Consider the following 20,901-nt stretch of genomic DNA (forward strand, 5'->3'; position numbering starts at 1 on the left):
TCCATATCTTAAAAGTGCTTATAATCTCTAAGAAAAAAGGGATTTTATTTCAAAAACTCTTGGTCACTTTAGTTCCTTTACAAAATTTAGATGAAAGTTGCCTGTGGATTGATAGATCTGACTTTGAGTAAAAGATTTGATATATGACTTCAAATAACATGCATTTTGGACGTATTAGAAATTCATCACGATTATAATTGAAGTTGCATAAATTAATATGAAGTAAATTTGAAACAATTTGTATGAATTTTTTCCAATGATCAAGTAAGTGGATTTGAAATTCATCGATATAAGAACAACCAAATAATAATTGAGATATTCTCGAATATTTTCACTTAATATTTCTCTTTTAGTGCATATTTATATCGAAATAAAGATAATTTTCTCACTAAACACAAATATTACCTCAAACCACTCTCTTTTATACACTGGGAGTACAAACAAGCCGATTAGAACTCGAGTACCATAGTACTTAGGGGTGGGCTTTTATTTTCAGGTATCGGGTACTTAATCTGACTCGATCGAGTCGGGTATTTTTAAAAAAAATCGGGTTGGTAAGGGTACCCAACATTATCTGTTTCGGGTACCCGACAAATTTTTTTTAGAAAAACTATTTTTTATGGTCTATCCTTCTATTCAATTAAAAATTACAGGTATTTTTTTGTGGCTAGTCATAACCCGATATAATGAAAAATGACTAATCATAAAACGATATAATAACATGATTTTTTGTAAAATGTGAAAAATACATGTGTTTTTTTTAAATTTACTAGCCATGATATGATATAATGACTAGTCGTAACTCGATATAATGACATGATTTTTTGTGAAATGTGAAAAATAAATTTATTTTTTCAAAAAAAAATTTAAAAAATGGTTTTTTTTCCGGGTACTCGAAAATAACCGACAATTTCGGGTACTCGACATGATCGGGTTGGTGTCGGGACATGTCGGGTACCCGAACCCGAAAAACACGACCCGCGCCCATCCCTAACAGTATTCGAGCTCGACTCGATTTATTTTATGTATACTCGAGCTCGATCGAGTAATTCATTTCGAGTTCGATCTAGACTAGCTCGAAAGTCTGAATTCTAACGTTTATATCTCGAGCTCGAGTTTGAATATGTTTTGACAAAAATAACCCTACTTTTTTATATTTCTAAATAATATATATTTTTTAATCCTTGAGTAGCTAATTTAAATTCGAACTATACTCGAAAAAATACTCTAGTTACTCGAACTCGATTCGAGTCGGGTCATGAGACATTTATTATTTTATTATTATTATTATTATTTACAATAACTATTTTACTCCATCATACATCTATCCGTAAAACTATCAAGGTACTTATATATTATATTTATATTTAAATTTGTTTTTATTTTCATGTTATAAGCTAACGAATCGATATAAAATTTATAAATATTTATTGTACATAATACATATATAAAAATTATTTATTTGATTATTATAAAATTATACAAATCGGTATTATTCTTTAAATGATTATTAAAAAAATAAATCAAGTCAATATTAAAATTTTAAAATAAAAATATAACAAATGTATGGGAAAAAAATATGGGGTTTGCGCCAACTCAATAACGTGGCCGTGTGAATGGCCAATCTATCCCTGGTCCTAGGATGGCGCCCGTTTGGGAGATGGTTTAAGTTTAAAAGTTATAATTAAGTTGCAAATTGACATAATTAGTGTAACACAAAAGCTCATATGAAATCGTCTCACATATAAATTTTGCGAAACATATCTCCTACCGACCAAATCCGTGAAAAATAATATATTTATGCACTCTAAATATGGATCGGATTGACTCGTATCATTGACTGTATGTATGATACCGTCTCATAAGAGACTCGCTCTTTGTATAATGTGATTAGTGAAGTACCATATATACCACGAGAACTTTGAGGATGCGTTTTATAGATGAATTTGAGCCGCGAGATTTCAAATCTTTTCAAATATATTAATTTATTTGAGTGAATTAAATTCAATTGAATCCATATCAACTTTACTTCAAATAAAATATTTCCTATAAATTGTAATGAATTTCAATTAGTCTATCTAATACATTATTTGAAATACAAAATCATTATCCAATTCAAACCATTCAACTCAAATAAACTCTCAATCCAAATAAAACTTAGGAGTTTTTTTGAACTATCTGAAAAAAGAGTGTTGGAAAATTTGGAATATATTTCACATATAATCTATACTAGTCGTTGAGGAATACAGACGTGTGTTACGTAACACATGAATATTATGTATGAGATGCGCATAATATATTTAAAATTTTAAATTAAAGTATTTCGATATAAATAATGTTTAATACTAAAGAACGAAGATCCCAAACATTATATTTTTCCCACTAATTTTTTGACATTATAGAATCAAAATATTGATTTCGTTAATGAAAAAGAAGTGTTCATTTATGTAATCAATGAGATATATTGCACTGAAGGGTATTTTAGTCAAGTAAAAAATGATACTATCACCTCAAACAATAATTCTATAGTGTTCAACTATTATAATATAGTAAAACTACATTATTCACTATTCAATAATTATAATATTCTCAACTTTGGGGAGGGCAAGGGGAATATATATGGAAGGGCATTTTCGAAATTTTCTCCCAAAAATATATTCATTAACGAAATTATATTATCCACGTGTGTATAGGCCAAATGTAGAAGCACAAGTAGAAAGTGACATGTAGTCTAATGAAATTACCATCCTACCCTCGATAACAATATGCTACGTACAAAATTCCCTAAGTCAAGTGTCCCACATTGACCCAAAAAGACAAACATTTATGTTACCCATCGCAGAATAGACATGTAATAAAAAAGTAACCAAATTAAAATTAGACAAGTCAACATGCATTCACAAAACGATAATAGTTTAATTTTTATCATAAAAATTCGAAATATATGATTTCATAATAATCAGATTAAGGATTTAAGCGATCTTGCTTTAACCTTTTTCCGGCTTCTCTTCTTCTTATTTTGATCTTCATCTTCTTCTTCGAACTCGAATTCTTCGTCGGTTTCGGATAAATTTGACGGCTCCATGTAATGTCCACGATCAAGATTCTCGGCTGTGTCTCCTGCGTTGCTGTTGGTACCATATTCACCTCTTTTCTTGCCCCAACGTGGCCCGAAACCTGAATAATAGTAGAATACATATGGATTACTCGAGGAGGGTGGTGCCGCCGGTTTCTTGATTCGAGGGCGACGTCGTCCCTCAGCCACCGGTTTCGACGAGTTCTTGGTAGTGTGGGAGGAGCTGTTGTAGCTTCTGACCATTGATAAATGGTGATCGCATAGTGAATTACCTTTCGCAGCCTGTCTTCTGCATTTCCAACTCTTGCCATCGGTCTTGCAGCACAGGATAATGGCGCCGGTGGGATTATTCAGATCATCCGACGGTTGTTCCGCCTCGGCCCCGCCGGAATATTCCCATTTCATAGCATTGTTTGAGTTTGGCTCCTCCGCCTCTCTATTATTAAAAAAGAATTGTTTTTTGTCGATGCAAGCGCGAGACAAAAGAAAGTTTGCTTTCGACGAATGGGATAACTATATATATATATTTCAGTTTATAATCAAGCGTTATTCAGGTGGTCGATGGGGGGGCTAAAATTACACGCAGACCCTAGTGATTATTTTGCGAAAAAGACGATAATAGTGGGAAAAGTGCGAAGCCCAACCGAATTAAACAAAAGGGCTGAAATATTACCTTTCAAGAACTGCAATAGAATCCTGCGAGCTCCCATTTCCGGCATTACTACCATTTCCATTTCCCTGCATAAAAATTATTCGATGTCGAGGAAAAGGAAGCATATATCCATAAAGCAGCGAGAAAGAAGAAACCCAGAAAGAAATTCGACTCCTTCAGACTAAATAACAGAAACAGATCACAAGATTAGCTCTTCCTGACGAACCCTAACGGTGGGGCTGAAGAAAACCCTAGAAGAAGAGGCTAAAAAACGGCAGAAATGCAGAAGAGTTCTACACGAATAGCACAAGGGTGGCAACAGATCCGCACCCATGAGCAATAGGGAGCTTGTTTGGAGGGGGATTCAACTGACCTGATACGGCGGAGAAGATGGTGGCGAGAAGTTCATGACGTCCCAGGGCGACTGATTGAGCTGGCATACGTGAGGCTGAGCCAGAATTCCGGGATTCAGAGACGCAGCCGCGTAGACCAGCGGCGAAATCTTCGCGTTCTTGCGTATTCTCATGGCGGAAGGAGATGGTTTTCGGCTGTGCGGAGGTGGGGAGGACTGAGGAGGAGAGGTCTGTGGTAATGGAGTGGGGGCCGTTGGCAAGTTGAACAATAGTAGATCCAAATATGATTATTATATCATTATATTAAATATATATATATATATATATATGTGTGTGTGTGTGTGTGTGTGTGTGTGTAAAGGAGATTGTACTTACAAATCTAAACATATTCAATGTCTACATAAATAATAAAAAATATTATTTTCAATGTTTTAAAAAATTAATAAACTCTAATATTGTTAAATAATATTTTTAACAAAATTTAAATAATCATATATATAATTGTTTTTATAATTAGATTGGATTAAACGGTTTGATTGAGAACAATTAACGGATTCGATCCGAACATCGGCTAAAAATAGTTTTACTAATCAAAATCGACCAATAATAAGTCGGATCGGTATTGAAAAAGTCAAAACCGTCAAAACTAAATTAGATCGATTCATGATTTTTTAAATTTAAATTTAAGTTTTATTTATGATTATTATTATTTTATATGATATAACAATATTTCGGTTCAACGGATGGAACAATAATGTAAATTGGTTTGAGCAAGGGATGACGATGAAGAGACGAGGAGTGGGGGCGGGTTTGTCATCCTCATCTCTATCCCCGAATTCTATAGATGACCTCATACCCGCCCCGATCTCCATTTTTTCAAGTGCGTGGAATCCCTAAACGCGAACCCACGAGGATCAAATCCTCATCCCCACCGCATTCCTGTTTCAAAAATAATATTGGGGAGGGGCTGGGAGGCGAGGGTGTCTCGAACCCAAACTTATTATCTCTGAATCCGAACTTATTATTATTAATGATAATATTCATATTAATATTAATATTAATATCAATATGAATAATATTATTAATATATTATTGATATTAATAATATTATTATTTTTGTGGTAGGTTTGGAATGAGGATAGTATCCCCATATTTGTTCTGAACTGTTTCGAGGATTTTAAAAAATCGAGGGATTTAAAAAATCTCCTAACTTGAAAAAATCGGGTATCTCCGTCCCCGTTTCATGTTTTTCTCGTGTGGCCTCGAATCTGCGGGGAAAATTGTCATCCTTAATTCGATCATAATTCGATCACTTATTCGATTATTATAACATGCTTACAAGTGTATTTAGTTTGTGGGAGGATACTGTTAGTTAATGTGGGTTCTGATTTGACCCAAATAATATTTCCAGAGATAGTTAATAAAAATCTAAATATCATCGAAATACAATCATTTGAATTAAATGAACAAATATTTTGTTGGATATAGAATTAGATATATATAATTAGATGTGGTGCTTAAACTACAACCTCCCATTTTATTTAAAATTTGAAATAAAAACAAGAAAAAATATTGATTGTTGCTGTTAGGTTTAGAAACTCTAACAATCTTGATTTTGATGATAAAAAAACTTGTTATGGCGTTTCTAACATATTTATTCAAGTGCAAATTTGCTAACTCAAGCTGGAAACTGAAACTCGAATTTAGCCAGATTGAAAATCTGACGAGCTGCAGTATTTCAATGATATCTCACAATTCGATGATGCAAATGGCTGAACAGAAAATTCATTTTGGTACAAATCGTATTTCACATCAGTTGGGCTAAATCGGATGTTATCTAGGCAAAGTGATGGCAGTAATGCTCATCAGTTTGGCTGATTAGCAAGGATCAGTTGGGTATGAGTAGTTACGATATTTCGATCCGTCTGACTGGCTCGGTTATCCAAATGAAATGATTCAATATGAGTTACGAAGATAAGACGATGATCTACAAATCATATTCAAAGCGAAAGAATAAATCGGAGTTTAAGATACTAATAAATGATGATGAATATACGAGTTCTGCGCAGAATACTGATTTCAGTAGACCTCTTCGGTTTGGTTCAGTCTATCTTACGAGGTCAACTGAATGATCAGTCTAGCTAACAAACCCAATTGATAGTGGACCTCGAAATCAGTTAGGCTCGAGAAAAGTGGTCAGCAAGACGAATTTGACCGTTGTAATTTCAGAATTCGTGCACAACATTTTCGAACGATCATATTCATGTGTCTAACGTGTATATCATTCTTGGAGCTTATAAATGCAACATCTTGTAGATCACATACAAACTTTGAAAGCATATTCAAAGTATGAGCAGCCTATATGAAGAAATTAGCTAGAATGAGAGCAGACCCAAGTGTGAGGATACATTTGAGATATACAAACACTGTACTGGATTAAATTCTCACACACAATCACTCACATATATAAATAATAGTTGAGCTTCAAAGTTTAGTTGAGTGAATTTTCACACAAAGATATTAAAGATTATATTTGTAGTATTGACATAAGAGACATTAAACATTATGCGAATTGTAAAGTTGCAGCTCGATAGTGTTCTATGAGTTTCAATTATGCAAGAGATAAGTCCTAAGTTGAAATAAGTTTGTACAATACGTCGTATAAATCAAAATCTTCTAGTAGATCATTTCAAGTGGAAGAAGGGGTGACGTAGGAGTTGTTAATATCCAAACATCCATAAATAAATTTGTGTCTATTTGTTTATCGCATTTACTTATTAATTCTAATAGTTTAAAGATGTGTTGTTGAAGCATTTTTATGTAATTCAAATATCAAAATATTGCATATCAGGTGTTTGATAAAATGCTTCAACCGAAAATATTTATACACGTTCAGTTTGCATATCTTTCATATGTTTTAACAAAAAGTTTATTCGCTTTTTACAACTGATTATCGAGTGTCTTCTACTTGGTTTGAAATCCGAATTCGATTTAAATCATTGATGTTCTATATTTCAAGAATCGAGTTTAGCTCGATTATAATCTTCTAACTGGTCCTATTAGTTAAGGGTTTTTTTTAAAATTAATTTATTTTTAATTTTATTTTCAAAAATAATTTAAAAAATATTTATATTGCAACTTTACGGCAATCCGTGCTTACAAAGCACAGATGGTGCGGACGTGGAGCATCGTCTGTGCTTTGTAAGCAAGGACGATGCTCCACGTTGGAGCGTCCGCGCTCCGTACGTAGAGCCGTCCGCGCTTACAAACCACGGACAGTGCTCCCACGTGGAGCCACTCCGTGCTTACAGACTCTGTCAAAATCAAAATTTTTTTTTTCGGTTTTTTCTTGTCCATTTGTTTTTCTTTTCTGAACAATTCACGTGAATATTTCTGAACGATTCACGTGAATATTCATTCAGACTCGTAACGCTTCACGTGAAAATTCAGAATTTCACCCGTACATAAATAATTGAAACATAAACAGTAGTGAACTTTTTTAATATATATAAACGATGATATATTAGAAAATTGCATTATCAATTTCTTCTTCAATTTTCTCTCATGTTTTACTGGCAAAATGTCTCATATCGATATACTCTTATATTTTGGTGGTCACGTGGTTATCGATAATGAATCAGTTGAATATAGCATTCCATTTGTTAGACCGATACGAGTATTACGGTCTATTAATTTGTTGGAGTTGGTTGAAGTTGTGCATAAAATGTTAGGAATCGATCCAACGAATTTTTATTTGAAGTTGTCAACAAAATATTCATTCATGGAAAGATCATCTTGGCATGAAATTCAAGTCAATCTCGTTGATGATGATTCTTTACAGTTTATAATCCAATGTGACAATATGCATATGTTACATTTATACGTGGAAGCAAATTCAGTTGAGCATCATGTTGGATTTGATGATCCTGACTCCTACGTTCGACATGCATCCGATTCTTGTTTCAATAACCAACCCGGTATTTCTACATATGATGGTTATCATGAGCAAGAATCTTTGATTCCATAGGTTACTGAAGGACTCGGTAATATGAGTTGCGATGGTGTAAGTGGGTCTTGGGATCAATATATCAATGTTTCGTCGGAACAACATCATGTTCCATATTGGCCGAATCCAACATTAGATACGAGTGCTCGTTGTCTGGATCAAGACAATAATGATGATATTTTGAGGACTGATTCTGAACCCGATATATCATACAGTGAGTCTGAAGAAGAAGAAGAATTGAATGCTGATGATGAAGTGAATACTTGTACAAATCCTGATGAGGGAACATCATCTCGACAACCACCTCGTGACACATTACTGAGGCAGACTGTACCATTTCTTTCAAACACTTCTGAAATGTCATCATTTTTTAATAGATTTTTTGGGGAAGAGCCTCCCGATTCTGTCGATGTACCTTCTGGAGTGCAATCAAGCTATTACAATCCGGATAGAGGTGAATTATGTATTAATATGTTATTTAAAGATAAGAACGATCTTATTGCATCTGTGAAAGATTATTCAGTAAGAGTTGTCAGGCGTGAGTATCGTGTCGTGGAAAGCACACGCAGTTTGTGGAAGTTACGTTGTAAAAACAATTTTTCTACGGTCATTTGTCGATGGGGACTTCGCGCATCTTTGAAGGTCAAGACGGAAAATAATAAAATATGACGGACCTCACACTTGTATATCTACTTCTGTTGGTATAGATCATAAGAATTTGAACAGTCAAATGGTGGCACATACGCTATTGGGAGTTGTTCGTTGTGATCCTGCGTACGAGATTAAGTATATAATCGAAAATGTGAAAGATAAATATGGATATCAAATATCGTACACAAAGGCATGTCGCAGTTTGAAACGTGCTATGGAAATTGCTTATGATACATGGGAGAGCTCCGTTCAATTACTTCCCAAATATATGCTTGCTTTGTCCAAATATAATCCGGGAACAGTTGTGGAGTGGAAGCATCTCAGAGCCAACACTGAAATGAGTAAGACACTGAACTATGTTTTCTGGGCATTCAAGCCGTGTATTGATGGGTTTCGGCATTGTCGGAAAATAATAAGTGTCGATGGTACACACTTGTATACCAAATACAAGCACAAAATGTTGATCGGTGTCACTCTGGATGAGAACAATCAGGTTCTACCGCTAGCATTTGCTATTGTGGACGAAGAAACAACAGATTCTTGGAAATGGTTTTTGGAGCACCTAGGAAGACATGTTGTTCGTAGTGAAAATGGTGTGTGTCTTATTTCTGATAGGCATAAGGGAATCGTGCGCGCAACTGGAGATCTACCATATTTTCAATCTCCTTACTGTGTGCATCGTTTTTGTTTGAGACATGTGTGTTCAAACTTTAACGCCAAATTCAAAGACGTGCAATTGAAAGATTTATGTTGGGCGGCAGGAACACAAAATCAAATTTGTAAGTTTGAATCAATAATGGAGGCAATTAAGCAAAAAAATAGTTTGGCGCACCGATATTTGGCTGGAATTCCGAAAGAAAAATGGAGTTTGGCTCATGACGGTGGTTGGAGTCGTGGGGTGATAACAACCAATATGTCGTAGTGTTTGAACAGTATGTTGAAGGGTGCGCGTAGACTTCCTATATCTGCCATAGTACACTTGACACTTCTGAGGTGCGTACAATACTTCATTGAACGTGTGACAAGAGGTGATCCTATGGTTCAGGAAAATCAGCTGTGGTCAAATTACGCATGTCGGAAATATGAGAAATGGGCGAGAAAATCTAGTGAACATCGTGTTGAGAGGTACGATATACGTGAGCAAACTGCTTCGATCGCAACTGTAGGAAGACTAAGTCGTGGCCAACATTTGCAGGTCGTGAAGATATCAACGAGTGATTGTTCATATGGTAAATGGACGATTTTTGGCATTCCATGTTCCCATGTTATTTGCACCGCTCAGTGGCACTCTTTGGATCCAACGACACTTGTGCAGCCCTGGTATAACATACCTGAGTACTTGGCAACGTACGAGGGCAGATTTCAACCTCTTGTAGATGAGCGATGCTGGGATCCTCCAACTTTCGAGTTGAACCACAATCCTGTTAGACGTGAAAGAAGAAGAGTTGGTAGAGACAGAACAACACGGTTGCGAAATGAGATGGACACAGCGGTTTCCAGAGAGAGACAACATTGATGAAGTCTTTTGTTATGATGTAATAACGCTTGATATGTTAATTGAGGATAACTTTATGTACATTTTTTTTTAATGTTTTTGAATATTTACTTTTCAAATATATAATTTTTTTAAAAAAATTAAAAGATGAACAATCGTCGCGTTCGGACGCGACCGGAAAATATAACAGCTCAGGCGCGGTATTTTTTCACCACTCGAGCGCGAGGGGTGCTGGAGTTTTTCCAACGCCGCTCGCGCTGGAGCGGTAAGAAATACCGCTCGAGCGCGAGCAGCGCTGGATTTTTTTCCAACGCCGCTCGCGCTCGAGCGGTAAAAAAATACCGCTCGGGCGCGGGCGGCGCTAGAAAAAAATCCAGATCCGCTCGCGCTCGAGCGGTAAATCTTTACCGCTCGAGCGCGAGCGGGAGCGGGTATAAGGCCACTCCCCCCTTCTCTCCCCTCCCATCCATTCATTCTACAAACATTTTCCCCTTCTCCTTCTCTCTCAAATCCCTAACTAGAAATTCTTCTTTCTCAAATCCCCTTATCTATAATTTCTTAATACAAACATATTGTGTAGTCATAGACAGATGACCACCTTTCAAATATTTTGATGATGACAAAAATCCCAAAAAATCCAAACAGATGTGTTGCCATTCCTCAACTTTATGTGACACATCTATTCCAGTGACTGCTTCACCATCAATTGTTAGACCCCAAATTATTGAAACATCTTGTAACGTGACGGTTGCTTCACCACATGGAAAATGAAACGTGTGTGTCTCGCGTCGCCAACGTACAACAAGAGCAGTAATCAAATGATTATCAAAAAGTTGTGAATTACATTCTAAAACTCCATAGAAACTCATATGATTTAAAAATGTAAGCACACGATTGTGTATATAATTATCAGTGTATAACTTCCAAATCAAATTGTCTGACATCTTCACTTTGATAATATCATCAACTGTTAAGGAAGAAATTGTTGATGACATATGTGTCTCTTGTAAATAGAGGACACTGGAATATTCGGGACCTCGATTCTCTGTCATTCTGAAATATGTTGTTGATCTTCTAAAATTCAATATAAGGTAAGCACCGATGTCGAAAAACTTTTGAGAGGGGAGGAAAAATTATGAAGAAGAGAGAATGAAAAAATGAATGGGTAAAGAATGAGGAATGAAGAGATAAGGGAGGAGGATAAGGTGAGGGTGAGGTCCGCTTCTACGGAGCACGAACGCTAGAGCGTCCGTGCTCCGTAAGAGCGGACGGGAGCACCGTCCGTGCTTACGGAGCACGGACGATGCTCTACGTCCGCACCATCCGTGCTTTGTAAGCACGGATTGCCGTAAAGTTGCAATATAAATATTTTTTAAATTATTTTTTAAAATAAAATTAAAAAATAAATTAATTTAAAAAAAACCCATTAGTCCATCTATTACCAAAATATGAAGTTTGGAAAAATATACCGAGATCTGGTCCCAATTATAACATATCTTTCCCAACTCAAAAAAGAAACACAAAAATTTATATTTGGATAAATATACTTTAATAAGCATATATTCTTTATCCTAAAAGTTGAAAACAAAATCAGTATCGATGCATACAAAAATATATTTATAANGTACTTACTTACTATCATTACACGAGAATTATATATATATTTTATTGAGAGTGAGATTCTCATAATGACTCAAATTTGTTTAAATTTTTTTTAAATAATTAATACTCAATTTATAAAAATATTTATAAAACATTTCACCAAAAAAAATTATATAATTTTTATAAAATATTTTAAAAGTTTTTCTAAGGAAAAACATATGTTTGAAAAATTATTCTCTAAATTCTTTTTAGAATTAAAAATTAATATACTTTGATTTTCATAATTATTTTCATTTATAAAAACATAAAAAAAACAATTTTAAATTGTTCTTTTAAAAATATATTTGAATAACTTTTTTTTAACAAAAATTTAAATTTATTTTACGAAAAATCTTATCAAAATGCACATTTATAAAACACTAAAAATATTTTAAAAGTATTTTTCCAAACGGAACCTAATTATTGTAACTGAATTTTTTTTATAAGTTAATCGTTATTTTAGTTGTAGCATACCTTTTTTGAAAAAATGTAATAACTTTCCGAAATTAATTATCAAACACGTAGTTAGACTATAAAAAAAAGTTATATAAGTCAACATATTTGAAATATTATCGTATCCAAACGAAAGAAATAATTCATTTACGACATTATTTTTTTTAAAAAAAAATATTTAGAGAAGGATATAATGTTATAATCAATTTTTATGGGTGTGGCAAAACATCTAAACATAAAATAAAAAAAATTAGATCTCTTGTAAGATAATCTCGTGAGTTTATATCCGTGTGACAGATTGATTCGATCCATAAATACCGTGAATAGTGATATTTTTGGAATAAAAAATAATATTTTTTCATAAATTAGATCGAATCAGAAACTCGTTTCACAAAATTGACCCGTGATACGATCTCACACGAGTTTTTGTGACATTAGAACATATGCTTTCTCTTATTTACTAAATTATATCATATCTACACCATCCATTTCATACTCGAGGAATTAAACGAATCCATAGTAGATTTATATTTTTATTTCTTTACAAATTTGTGCAACAATTAAAAAATGGGCATGATTCAAATTAAATATCTGAATGCTATTTTTTTTACAAATTTTTTCTCTATAAAATTGTCTTGAATTACTTAACAAGATGTTGAATACATTTTTAACCTTGATATTGAGACAAGTGTGAAATGTTTAAAAAGTATTCAAAGAACATGTAAATCGACTATTATTTTATATATACATGCATTTCCATGCATTCAATTAATAATAATAAAATTATAAAATTGTGTGTTTTTTTTTCTAACTTGTATATTTTTTTTCTTTATAATTTTGTCATAAACGTTGTCAAAATTAGATTTTAGTCATACATATTTCAATTTTGGTATTTCAATAATTTTTCAATTGACGTGTTGATATGTGATTAAACATATGAACATCACATCGATTTACCTTGATTTTGAATAACAATGTGCCTAAAACATTTGACTAAAAATTATGAGAATTGTTCCACATCTTTCCTGTAAATAAAAACCTTGATCTTGAGGAGAATCATACCAAAAAACAATATCTAAAAAATTAGAGCAAAAAACCTTAAATTCAGAACACATTTACATATGTTCTAAACATCATATCTAAATTTAAGCAACATCCAACCGTTTGTTATCTGTGAAACACCTCGGCAAGAAAAATGCTCGGATTTCAATCGATTTCAATATGTCTATTTTTTGTCTGTTGTGACAAAATTTTCGAATTTTTGAGGATATATATATATGTATATCATGTTGTCATTATGATCGATGACTCTAACTTACTGATTATTTCACAAAATACTCAACCCTTCCACTCTCCTCCCTCCCCATATAAGAATTTCTGATAAACTCGGGTTTCTGCACCAGAGCTGCAGAAGGCGCTTCTTGGACTGTCCCAACTCGGCAAAACTCATCTTGCTACTAAACTCTTGCTTCGGTATTATCATTCTCGTGTTGCATCTGGTATATATGATATGAAGCCTTCAAAAAAGTTACCTGATGTTTCATACATTCAAGAAACAACGAGTTTGGTTTGTTCAATGATATCTCAACGTACAAGGTGTTTTGTGGCCTTAAATGGAGAAAATCATATATGCTCAAGATTCTGGCCAGTCTTTCTACATTAATACAATTCTCATCGATGGTTATCATAAATATATTTGAGGGAATCCATGGTTCGGAATTTGAGATCCATAACTTTCTGTTGTTCGTCCAAGACGTATATGGTCGACTCAGAGCCGGTTTTCTCAAGGCGCAGTTGTTGAAATATATTCTCTCCGAACGATGATATCATCAAGCATGTAGTTCCGAGAGTCGTATCAACTGGAATGAGTCCACAATTTATGATCTGGTTCCATCTGTTCCTTATCTGGTATGTTCAAATCTTGATATCTCAGCTGTTTGAATTGTGTATATTTTCTCTCTTTATGCCATTAATAAGGAACCAAATGGAATTATCTAAGACCAATTTTGACCCGTAAATGTTGCAAAATCACCAACTTATTTCATCGTCTGTGAAAAGTATACATTTCGAAAACTCACATTGAATTGATATTCATTCTTTCGAGTAATTACTGTTAAATCATGAAATTTGAATGCACTGTTATTACGCATTCAAATTTCGTGTAGGCTCGTATGGTTGTATCTTGATCGTGCCATGATATCTATCATGAACTATATTTAGAGTTAAAAGAAGATAGAAAAGCTTGCGAATGAAGATTGCATGGAAAAATATTGGTTGATGGATCTTCTGAGGGAGCTAACGAATGCTGCCATTGAATGGACACAAAGTAAATCCAAAATCTGGAAGGTTGACAAGCAAGAGTTGGCCGATAATCGCGATGAATTCATTCAGGTATCCATGTTCTTTCTGTAAAGTTTCCCATATTTGATATAAGAATATTTCGAGTCGGTAAATCTTATTTACCTCCATAAACAGTTTATCTTGGATTCGCAGTTTTTGGTTGAAATTGCGAGACAAGTGGGATACTTGTCGGAACGCGGTACAGGTGCCCATGGATTTGTATCCCATTTGGAAGCATCCTTTATTACTGCTGGATTGGAACCTCCAAGGTAATTATGCCATTTTTTAAAAGTTTCTCTAATTTGTATGCTTTTGGAGTATTTATTTATTTATTTTGAAATCTCCTCGGGTCTTAAAATACTAAGGACGTGCACAGATCAATGTAAAAAAGTTTCTAGAGAAAATGAAAACAATTTTAGTATTATACAAGAAGAATCATACGAATACGAGGCAGGAAAGGATCCTTTGGTATCGGTTCTTGATCCGTTGATTTCGGATGCCTCAGAATCGGAAGATGGGGATGAGGGGATGATGAAGGCAAAACTGATGCAAAAGTTTCAAGAACTAACAGAATCCCATTTGAAGAAGGGCTGCTCAAAGAGGCGAATATCGCAACACAATTTATGCCAAGAAACCAGAAAGATAGCATGAAATGTTACATGAATAAATACATTTTGCTGCATAATTCCTTCTTTTTTAAATTTTTTTTATAAAGTAGCTAAGATTTAATTAAGCAGAACTGGAACATAAGGACAAAATGAAAAATGATTAAGTGATGCCAGTTCATTACACCATGCATAATAAAAAAATCTATAACCTAAAACCATGATGTACTAGTTCTAGAGACATGAAACTGACTCATCCATATATCTGATACAACAGGAGGAGACATAGTTTATTAACCCATACCGATTCAGTGAAAGACTAACATCCACAATCTACATGAGCTGTTGATACAAAGCCACCATCTGATTATCTAACAGTCAGCCTCAGAATGAACAATGACCACCATTCACCGCATATTATCACGGCGCCTTGCATATCGGGTTCGATCATTGTATCTTGGCCTGTCTTGAGCCCTCTGAGGCACAGGCTCAACTCTCCTTTGTCTCTCTGGAGATCGCTGAACTATCTCTCCATTCACCAATAGCTCAGCTGCTCAGACCACAAAATTTTACAAACAAGATCAGAGAGCTCATTCGAACTCAGGAAGAGGTTCTTCTGAACCCCTGAACACTGCATTGTGACCATTTAATAAAAAAATAACTTCAAACGGACACTGAAGCTAATAAAGTTTTTCATCAAACAAAATAACAAAAATAATTTCTTTTCAAAAAATGGAGGTTGTGATGATCTTATTCTCTTTATCCGTATTTTCATGTGCTATTTCAGATGAAAGATAATCAAGTTTCAGTTCGTTTATGAACAAAAGGAAAATGGTAAAATCCACTGTAAAATAAAGAACCATCCAAGAATGCATAAAATAGACATGAAAATTCCAACCCAAAACTTGAAATAGAAAAAAAAAATTCTCAATCAGTTTTCACGGTTTATAAGCAAAAAAAAACATTTACTATCAATATTTATATAGGAAGAAATACCTCCATAATCCTTGTTCTCAGCATCAACATAAGAATCTGGAAGAACAAAAAGAACTCCGGGCAAACCTGCATACAGGAAGAGATAAACACATGACAAATGCTATTCAAAACACGAAACCATGCAAAATCAATACCAAAAGAAACAAGCCCCTGTTTCGAAAAGCTATTTTCATACACGAACCTTCAAGCTTGTTAGATGTTTCCTCATCTATCTCACATCCAAACCCAAAGTACCTCTCACAAGAAACATTATATATTTTCTTCTTCGCCTCCTCCTCACTATCATCAACACACGAAACAAACAACAAATATAAGAATATGCATATCCGGTGATATCATTCGAAAAGTTCTACTTCTAGTATACTGCCAACATTTGAACGAAAGATGTTATCAATGACAACGTAAGTAATATTTCAAGAAAAAGGGTACAAAAAATCTAAAAAAATCCAACCTTCCGAGCACTTTGGCTAGGGTTTGAACATAGCAATCAATCATCTGCTGCTTGGTGGCCCCTTCACCGCCAGGCTTATCCATCACAATAAGCCAGTGCTCGTAGTCGCATCCGGGGAAGAGTGGGGCCATCTCGGTGGGCGGCCGGTCGCTGAAGTTTGAGCCGGAATTCAGCGGGGAATAACCCGAACCGGATCTATTAACCCGGCAGCGTATTGTATTAAACCTGGTGAAATTAGGACAGATTACCGTCACGGAATGGGATAAGGCGGGCGCGGCGGAGCGAGAGGCGGACATGGGTCGAACGAACCTTATGAGCGGCGGGTTTATGGAGGGAGTGGAGGAGAAGAGTCGTGTGGGGGTGATCAACGAGGGCCTGGTGGCTCCTATTGATCGGGCGGTCAGAATTGATCGGGCCATCGTGGCTGCCATTGTCATCTGCCTGTGCGAGTGTGGAGATTGTGAGGGTTTTGGGGAAAAGAATTGCTCGCAGGGGTTTTAGATAACATCGCTATTTACCTTTTCCTTAAATACAATTTATTGTTTTATGGAAACTTTCTTTTAAGTCGCATATTTAAATTTATCGATACTATATTTTTAATATTTTGTATCAATTTTCGTATGAAAAAACATGTAATTAATATCGAAATTTGTTATATATGTTTGGGTACTCAAAATTCATATATTAGTTTCAGATCTTAAATGTTTAATACTTAAATATCATACATCTATACCAGATATTCAATGTTTTGTACCAAATTTTCTTTCAAAAACAAAATATATCATCAATATCAAAATTTGTTATATATGTTTGAGTACTCAGAAATCATATGTTAGTGTTAGATTTAAAACAGTTTGAGTACGTTTGGATTTAAAAACATTTTGCTTAAAAAAATTCTTTTTAAGTTGGATTTTAAAAATGTTTTTCAAGTAAAAGTTTTAATAGTTTTGTGTTTCAATAAATAGATGAAACCATTTTTTTAATATGAGTTATTTAGAAAAACACTCAAAAATTATAAATTTGAGCTTTTGAAAAGCACTTAATTTCTCTTAATTAAGTGCTTTTAAAATCACTACAATACCTATCCAAATACATATAAAACTATAGAACCGTGGCCATAACTATAATGGTCCTAAGGAAACACTTTTTAATGATATATGTGCGCTATCTCAACTTAAGACTTTTGAGACGCACGTGTGTCCCTCTTTTTTTACTCTCAATCTTAGTCAATGATGGTTTGAATACCTATAAATAACAGCGATTGAGATTCTTAAGTTCACAATTCATGATAATAATATTATACTATCTGCAGAAAGTTGGAGTGCTTTGGAAGTTTCAAATGGGAGAGAAGCAAAATCCTTAGAAATTATTCAATAATCGAAGATAATATTCGATTAGCTATATTATCAGTTTATATATGCATATAAACATGATTTCGTTCTTGTGAGAAAACTCTGACATAAACTGCTCACACAAGAGCTGTCTAACTCTTAAGGCATCCTCTCCAATTCTCTGTCGCCACTTATTTCTGTGTTGTAAACGAACAGCTTGGCCACAACCAGGAAGAAGACAAGGTTTAGGAAGCTCAAAACAGCGTAAAATCCATAAAAATAATCCAAACGTGATACATTAAGGTTGTCCAAAATCCAGCCCCTCCCGTGTTTCTTTGAGATATCAGCCACAGTCGACAGAAGGAAACTGCTCAAGAAAAAACCAACTCCCAAGCTTGTAGTAAAATACGCGGTCCCAAGACTCTTCATTCCTTCCGGCGCCTGATCGTAGAAGAACTCAATCTTAGCCACTTCGAGGAAGTTATCAGCAACTCCCACCAGAGCAAACTGTGGGAGGAGAATGAAGATCGAGAGCGGGACCGTTCCATCTTTATCGAAAACCCTGTTTTCTCTTGCGACGTGTAGCCTTCTCCGCTCGGCGAAACTGGCACCGATCATGATGATGACGTGCAGCACAAGCCCGGTCCCCATGCGTTGTAACAGAGTGATCCCTCTTGGGTTTTTTGTGTATTTTCTGGCGAACGGGACGAAGAATCTGTCGTAGATTACGAGACTGACGAGCATGAAGATGGTTACGAAAGCTGTGAGGCAGGCTGGGGGGATCTTGAAATGGGGGCCGATGCCACGTTCCAGGGTCGCGCCCTGCTTGATGAAGAGTGTCTGCGTTTGAGCCAGCATGGTGCTTGGTATGAATGTTGCAATCAGTATAGGGATCATTTTGATCATTTGCTTCGTTTGTTCCACTTGAGTTACGGTACATAACATCCACGATGAATCGTTATTGGTTTTCACCGCTGCTTTGTCAAAGATGCTGCAAGAAGTACTGGTGAATCAGCTAGCTGAAATTCCAATTTTGGCGTGCAAAAAGATGTATTTTTTCAAAAACTATCAGTTGCATTTGGAGAAAGTAAAATGAAATCTAATCATTTGAAGTTCATGAATTTGAAATGCTAGTAAAATGAAAAGAAATGTACATTGAGAAAAGAATGAGGAATTTGAAATACACCCTTCAAAATATATTTGAGTGGAGAATTTGAAACCCACTCATTTCAAATCCTCTGAAACAGACAAACATAAATGATATAATTATGACTCTGCTCTTGTATCTTGAAATCTGACCACAGTAACCCAAGAAAAAGGGTTACCTGAGAGAAGAAGAATGATCGAGTCTGACTTGGCCTGAATTTGAATATTCTTCCAGGCTCAGTTCATGAAGTGCCTTCGGTTCATCCGGGACGACGACCTTCCACTTCCTCGTAGTCGCCCCAAGCACTCTAGCCATTCGGGTTAATGGGCTGGCAGACGGGGGCTTATGCCTATAATAAGGGGTGCCCACAATGAAGACCATTATCGACACCGCGAGCCCAAGTGTCGGGAGGCCGTAGCCGATGGACCATCCCACTTTGTCTTGAATGTACACAAGGATAGTGTTGGAGAAAAGTGTGCCTAGGAAGATGCTAAACATCCACCAGTTGAAGAAGGAGAGCTTTTGAAACCTCTCTTTCGGCTCGAAATCGTCAAATTGGTCCGCCCCCATGGTGGAGATGTTGGGCTTGGTTCCACCCGTTCCTAATGCTATGACATACAATGCACTGTAGAATACTGCAATTTGTAACGTCGATGCCTTCTCGGGACAATCCTTTCCTTTAACGCCGTGTCCACAGGATGGAGGCCTCAAGGAAGGCAAAGAAACCGCCAATGACAATAGTATCATTCCCTATCGCAAAGGGGAGAGACAATTTCAGTTAGTTGTATATTTGGCTCTAGACTTGAATTTTTATGATGTATGTTGATGTAACTTTTCAACAAATACCGTCGAACATATATTGATCTAACGTAGACTGTCTGAATCAAAACATATAAAAAAACGTAATGAAGTCGTAAATACGATTGTGCGTGAGTGTGTATATATATATATGTGTATACAGTTTACCGCGAGGTAAATGGCCGAGGCAAAGATGAACGTCCAGTATCGTCCTAGGTAAGTGTCGGCAATATATGCACCTAAAAGTGGTGTCATCCAAACAGTACCGACCCAATTAGTGACATTGTTGGAGGATGTCACAGTGCCTTCATGCAGCTTGTCTGTAAGATAAATCACTAGATTTGATGCAATCCCATAATATGCCATCCTCTCGAACATTTCATACCCTGAAAATATGAGACCAAAAAAAGATTTGAAAAGATCCCCACAGCTAGGCCGAGTGATAAACCAATTAGCCCCGTAGATTGGGTACGTGAAACGTGCGAAAAATTGGACGATTTCATACCAACAATGTAGTAACAAGCCTTCCATTTTCCGGTGTTTGATCTAAGAACAGGTCTACCTTTAAGGTCCAAGGTTCCATCTCGTGTGTATAAATCCCCTCTTCCACCGGCAGACCCTTCCTCTTCCACAGAAGACATAGCCAATATTCTTATCAATCACGAACAATGCAAAATCATATTATATTGCAGGATGTGGAATCTTAAATACTTTGTTTTTTACTCACGATCCATTTTCTAAATTTTTTGTATCGGCCAAAACCCAAAAGTTCATTCTGATTGCATGTCAAGAAACTTCGGCATCACTTTTTTTTTTTATCGTACTACATGGAAGTTTCGTGTGGCATTTAGTTTCTTGAAATTGTCACCCTCTGTTGGCTTAGCTATAGAGAGTCGTTGTTCTCGG

General features: G+C 35.3%; 3 protein-coding genes and 1 pseudogene across 4 annotated transcripts; 1 reads left to right on the forward strand and 3 right to left on the reverse strand.

Moving 5' to 3' along the window:
* Nucleotides 1-2,858: 2,858 nt before the first annotated feature.
* LOC140960103 (uncharacterized) lies at nucleotides 2,859-4,357 on the reverse strand. The gene is made up of 3 exons (XM_073418235.1): nucleotides 4,102-4,357; nucleotides 3,750-3,814; nucleotides 2,859-3,512 (listed from the first exon to the last, which is right to left on the reverse strand). Exons 1-3 carry the CDS (start codon nucleotides 4,252-4,254, stop codon nucleotides 2,960-2,962), a joined length of 771 nt encoding a protein of 256 aa, XP_073274336.1. The 5' UTR covers nucleotides 4,255-4,357; the 3' UTR covers nucleotides 2,859-2,959.
* Nucleotides 4,358-13,714: 9,357 nt separating this feature from the next.
* LOC140958855 (uncharacterized) lies at nucleotides 13,715-15,318 on the forward strand (annotated as a pseudogene).
* Nucleotides 15,319-15,407: 89 nt separating this feature from the next.
* On the reverse strand, nucleotides 15,408-17,237 carry LOC140958239 (multiple organellar RNA editing factor 2, chloroplastic-like). 2 transcript variants are annotated; one of them, XM_073415619.1, is made up of 5 exons: nucleotides 17,029-17,237; nucleotides 16,720-16,944; nucleotides 16,450-16,547; nucleotides 16,269-16,334; nucleotides 15,408-15,822 (listed from the first exon to the last, which is right to left on the reverse strand). In XM_073415619.1, exons 1-5 carry the CDS (start codon nucleotides 17,154-17,156, stop codon nucleotides 15,680-15,682), a joined length of 660 nt encoding a protein of 219 aa, XP_073271720.1. In that variant the 5' UTR covers nucleotides 17,157-17,237; the 3' UTR covers nucleotides 15,408-15,679. The 2 variants fall into 2 exon arrangements, with proteins under 2 accessions (XP_073271720.1, XP_073271719.1); XM_073415618.1 differs by having other exon boundaries at nucleotides 16,720-17,235.
* Nucleotides 17,238-18,078: 841 nt separating this feature from the next.
* Nucleotides 18,079-20,773, reverse strand: LOC140960259 (protein NRT1/ PTR FAMILY 5.2-like). The gene is made up of 4 exons (XM_073418462.1): nucleotides 20,501-20,773; nucleotides 20,164-20,381; nucleotides 19,376-19,947; nucleotides 18,079-19,041 (listed from the first exon to the last, which is right to left on the reverse strand). Exons 1-4 carry the CDS (start codon nucleotides 20,634-20,636, stop codon nucleotides 18,210-18,212), a joined length of 1,758 nt encoding a protein of 585 aa, XP_073274563.1. The 5' UTR covers nucleotides 20,637-20,773; the 3' UTR covers nucleotides 18,079-18,209.
* Between the last annotated feature and the right edge of the window lie 128 nt (nucleotides 20,774-20,901).

The sequence above is a fragment of the Primulina huaijiensis genome, chromosome 15, assembly GCF_012295235.1.
Source record: "Primulina huaijiensis isolate GDHJ02 chromosome 15, ASM1229523v2, whole genome shotgun sequence".
Lineage (NCBI taxonomy): Eukaryota > Viridiplantae > Streptophyta > Magnoliopsida > Lamiales > Gesneriaceae > Primulina > Primulina huaijiensis.

Bases quoted from the DNA above. Each gene is read 5' to 3' on its own strand.
- LOC140958239 (XM_073415618.1), bottom strand. From the start codon at position 17,156: ATGACAATGGCAGCCACGATGGCCCGATCAATTCTGACCGCCCGATCA. The intron at 16,335-16,449 runs GTTCGTGTATGA...TCCTGTATGCAG, and splicing joins AACATCTAACAAGCTTGAAG to GTTTGCCCGGAGTTCTTTTT. The intron at 15,823-16,268 runs GTATTTCTTCCT...TGGTCTGAGCAG, and splicing joins TGAGAACAAGGATTATGGAG to CTGAGCTATTGGTGAATGGA.
- LOC140960259 (XM_073418462.1), bottom strand. From the start codon at position 20,636: ATGTCTTCTGTGGAAGAGGAAGGGTCTGCCGGTGGAAGAGGGGATTTA. The intron at 20,382-20,500 runs GTATGAAATCGT...TCATATTTTCAG, and splicing joins GGCTTGTTACTACATTGTTG to GGTATGAAATGTTCGAGAGG. The intron at 19,042-19,375 runs GTAACCCTTTTT...TACTTCTTGCAG, and splicing joins GATCATTCTTCTTCTCTCAG to CATCTTTGACAAAGCAGCGG.
- LOC140960103 (XM_073418235.1), bottom strand. From the start codon at position 4,254: ATGAGAATACGCAAGAACGCGAAGATTTCGCCGCTGGTCTACGCGGCT. The intron at 3,815-4,101 runs GTCAGTTGAATC...ATTTTTATGCAG, and splicing joins CATCTTCTCCGCCGTATCAG to GGAAATGGAAATGGTAGTAA. The intron at 3,513-3,749 runs GTAATATTTCAG...TTTTAATAATAG, and splicing joins TCTATTGCAGTTCTTGAAAG to AGAGGCGGAGGAGCCAAACT.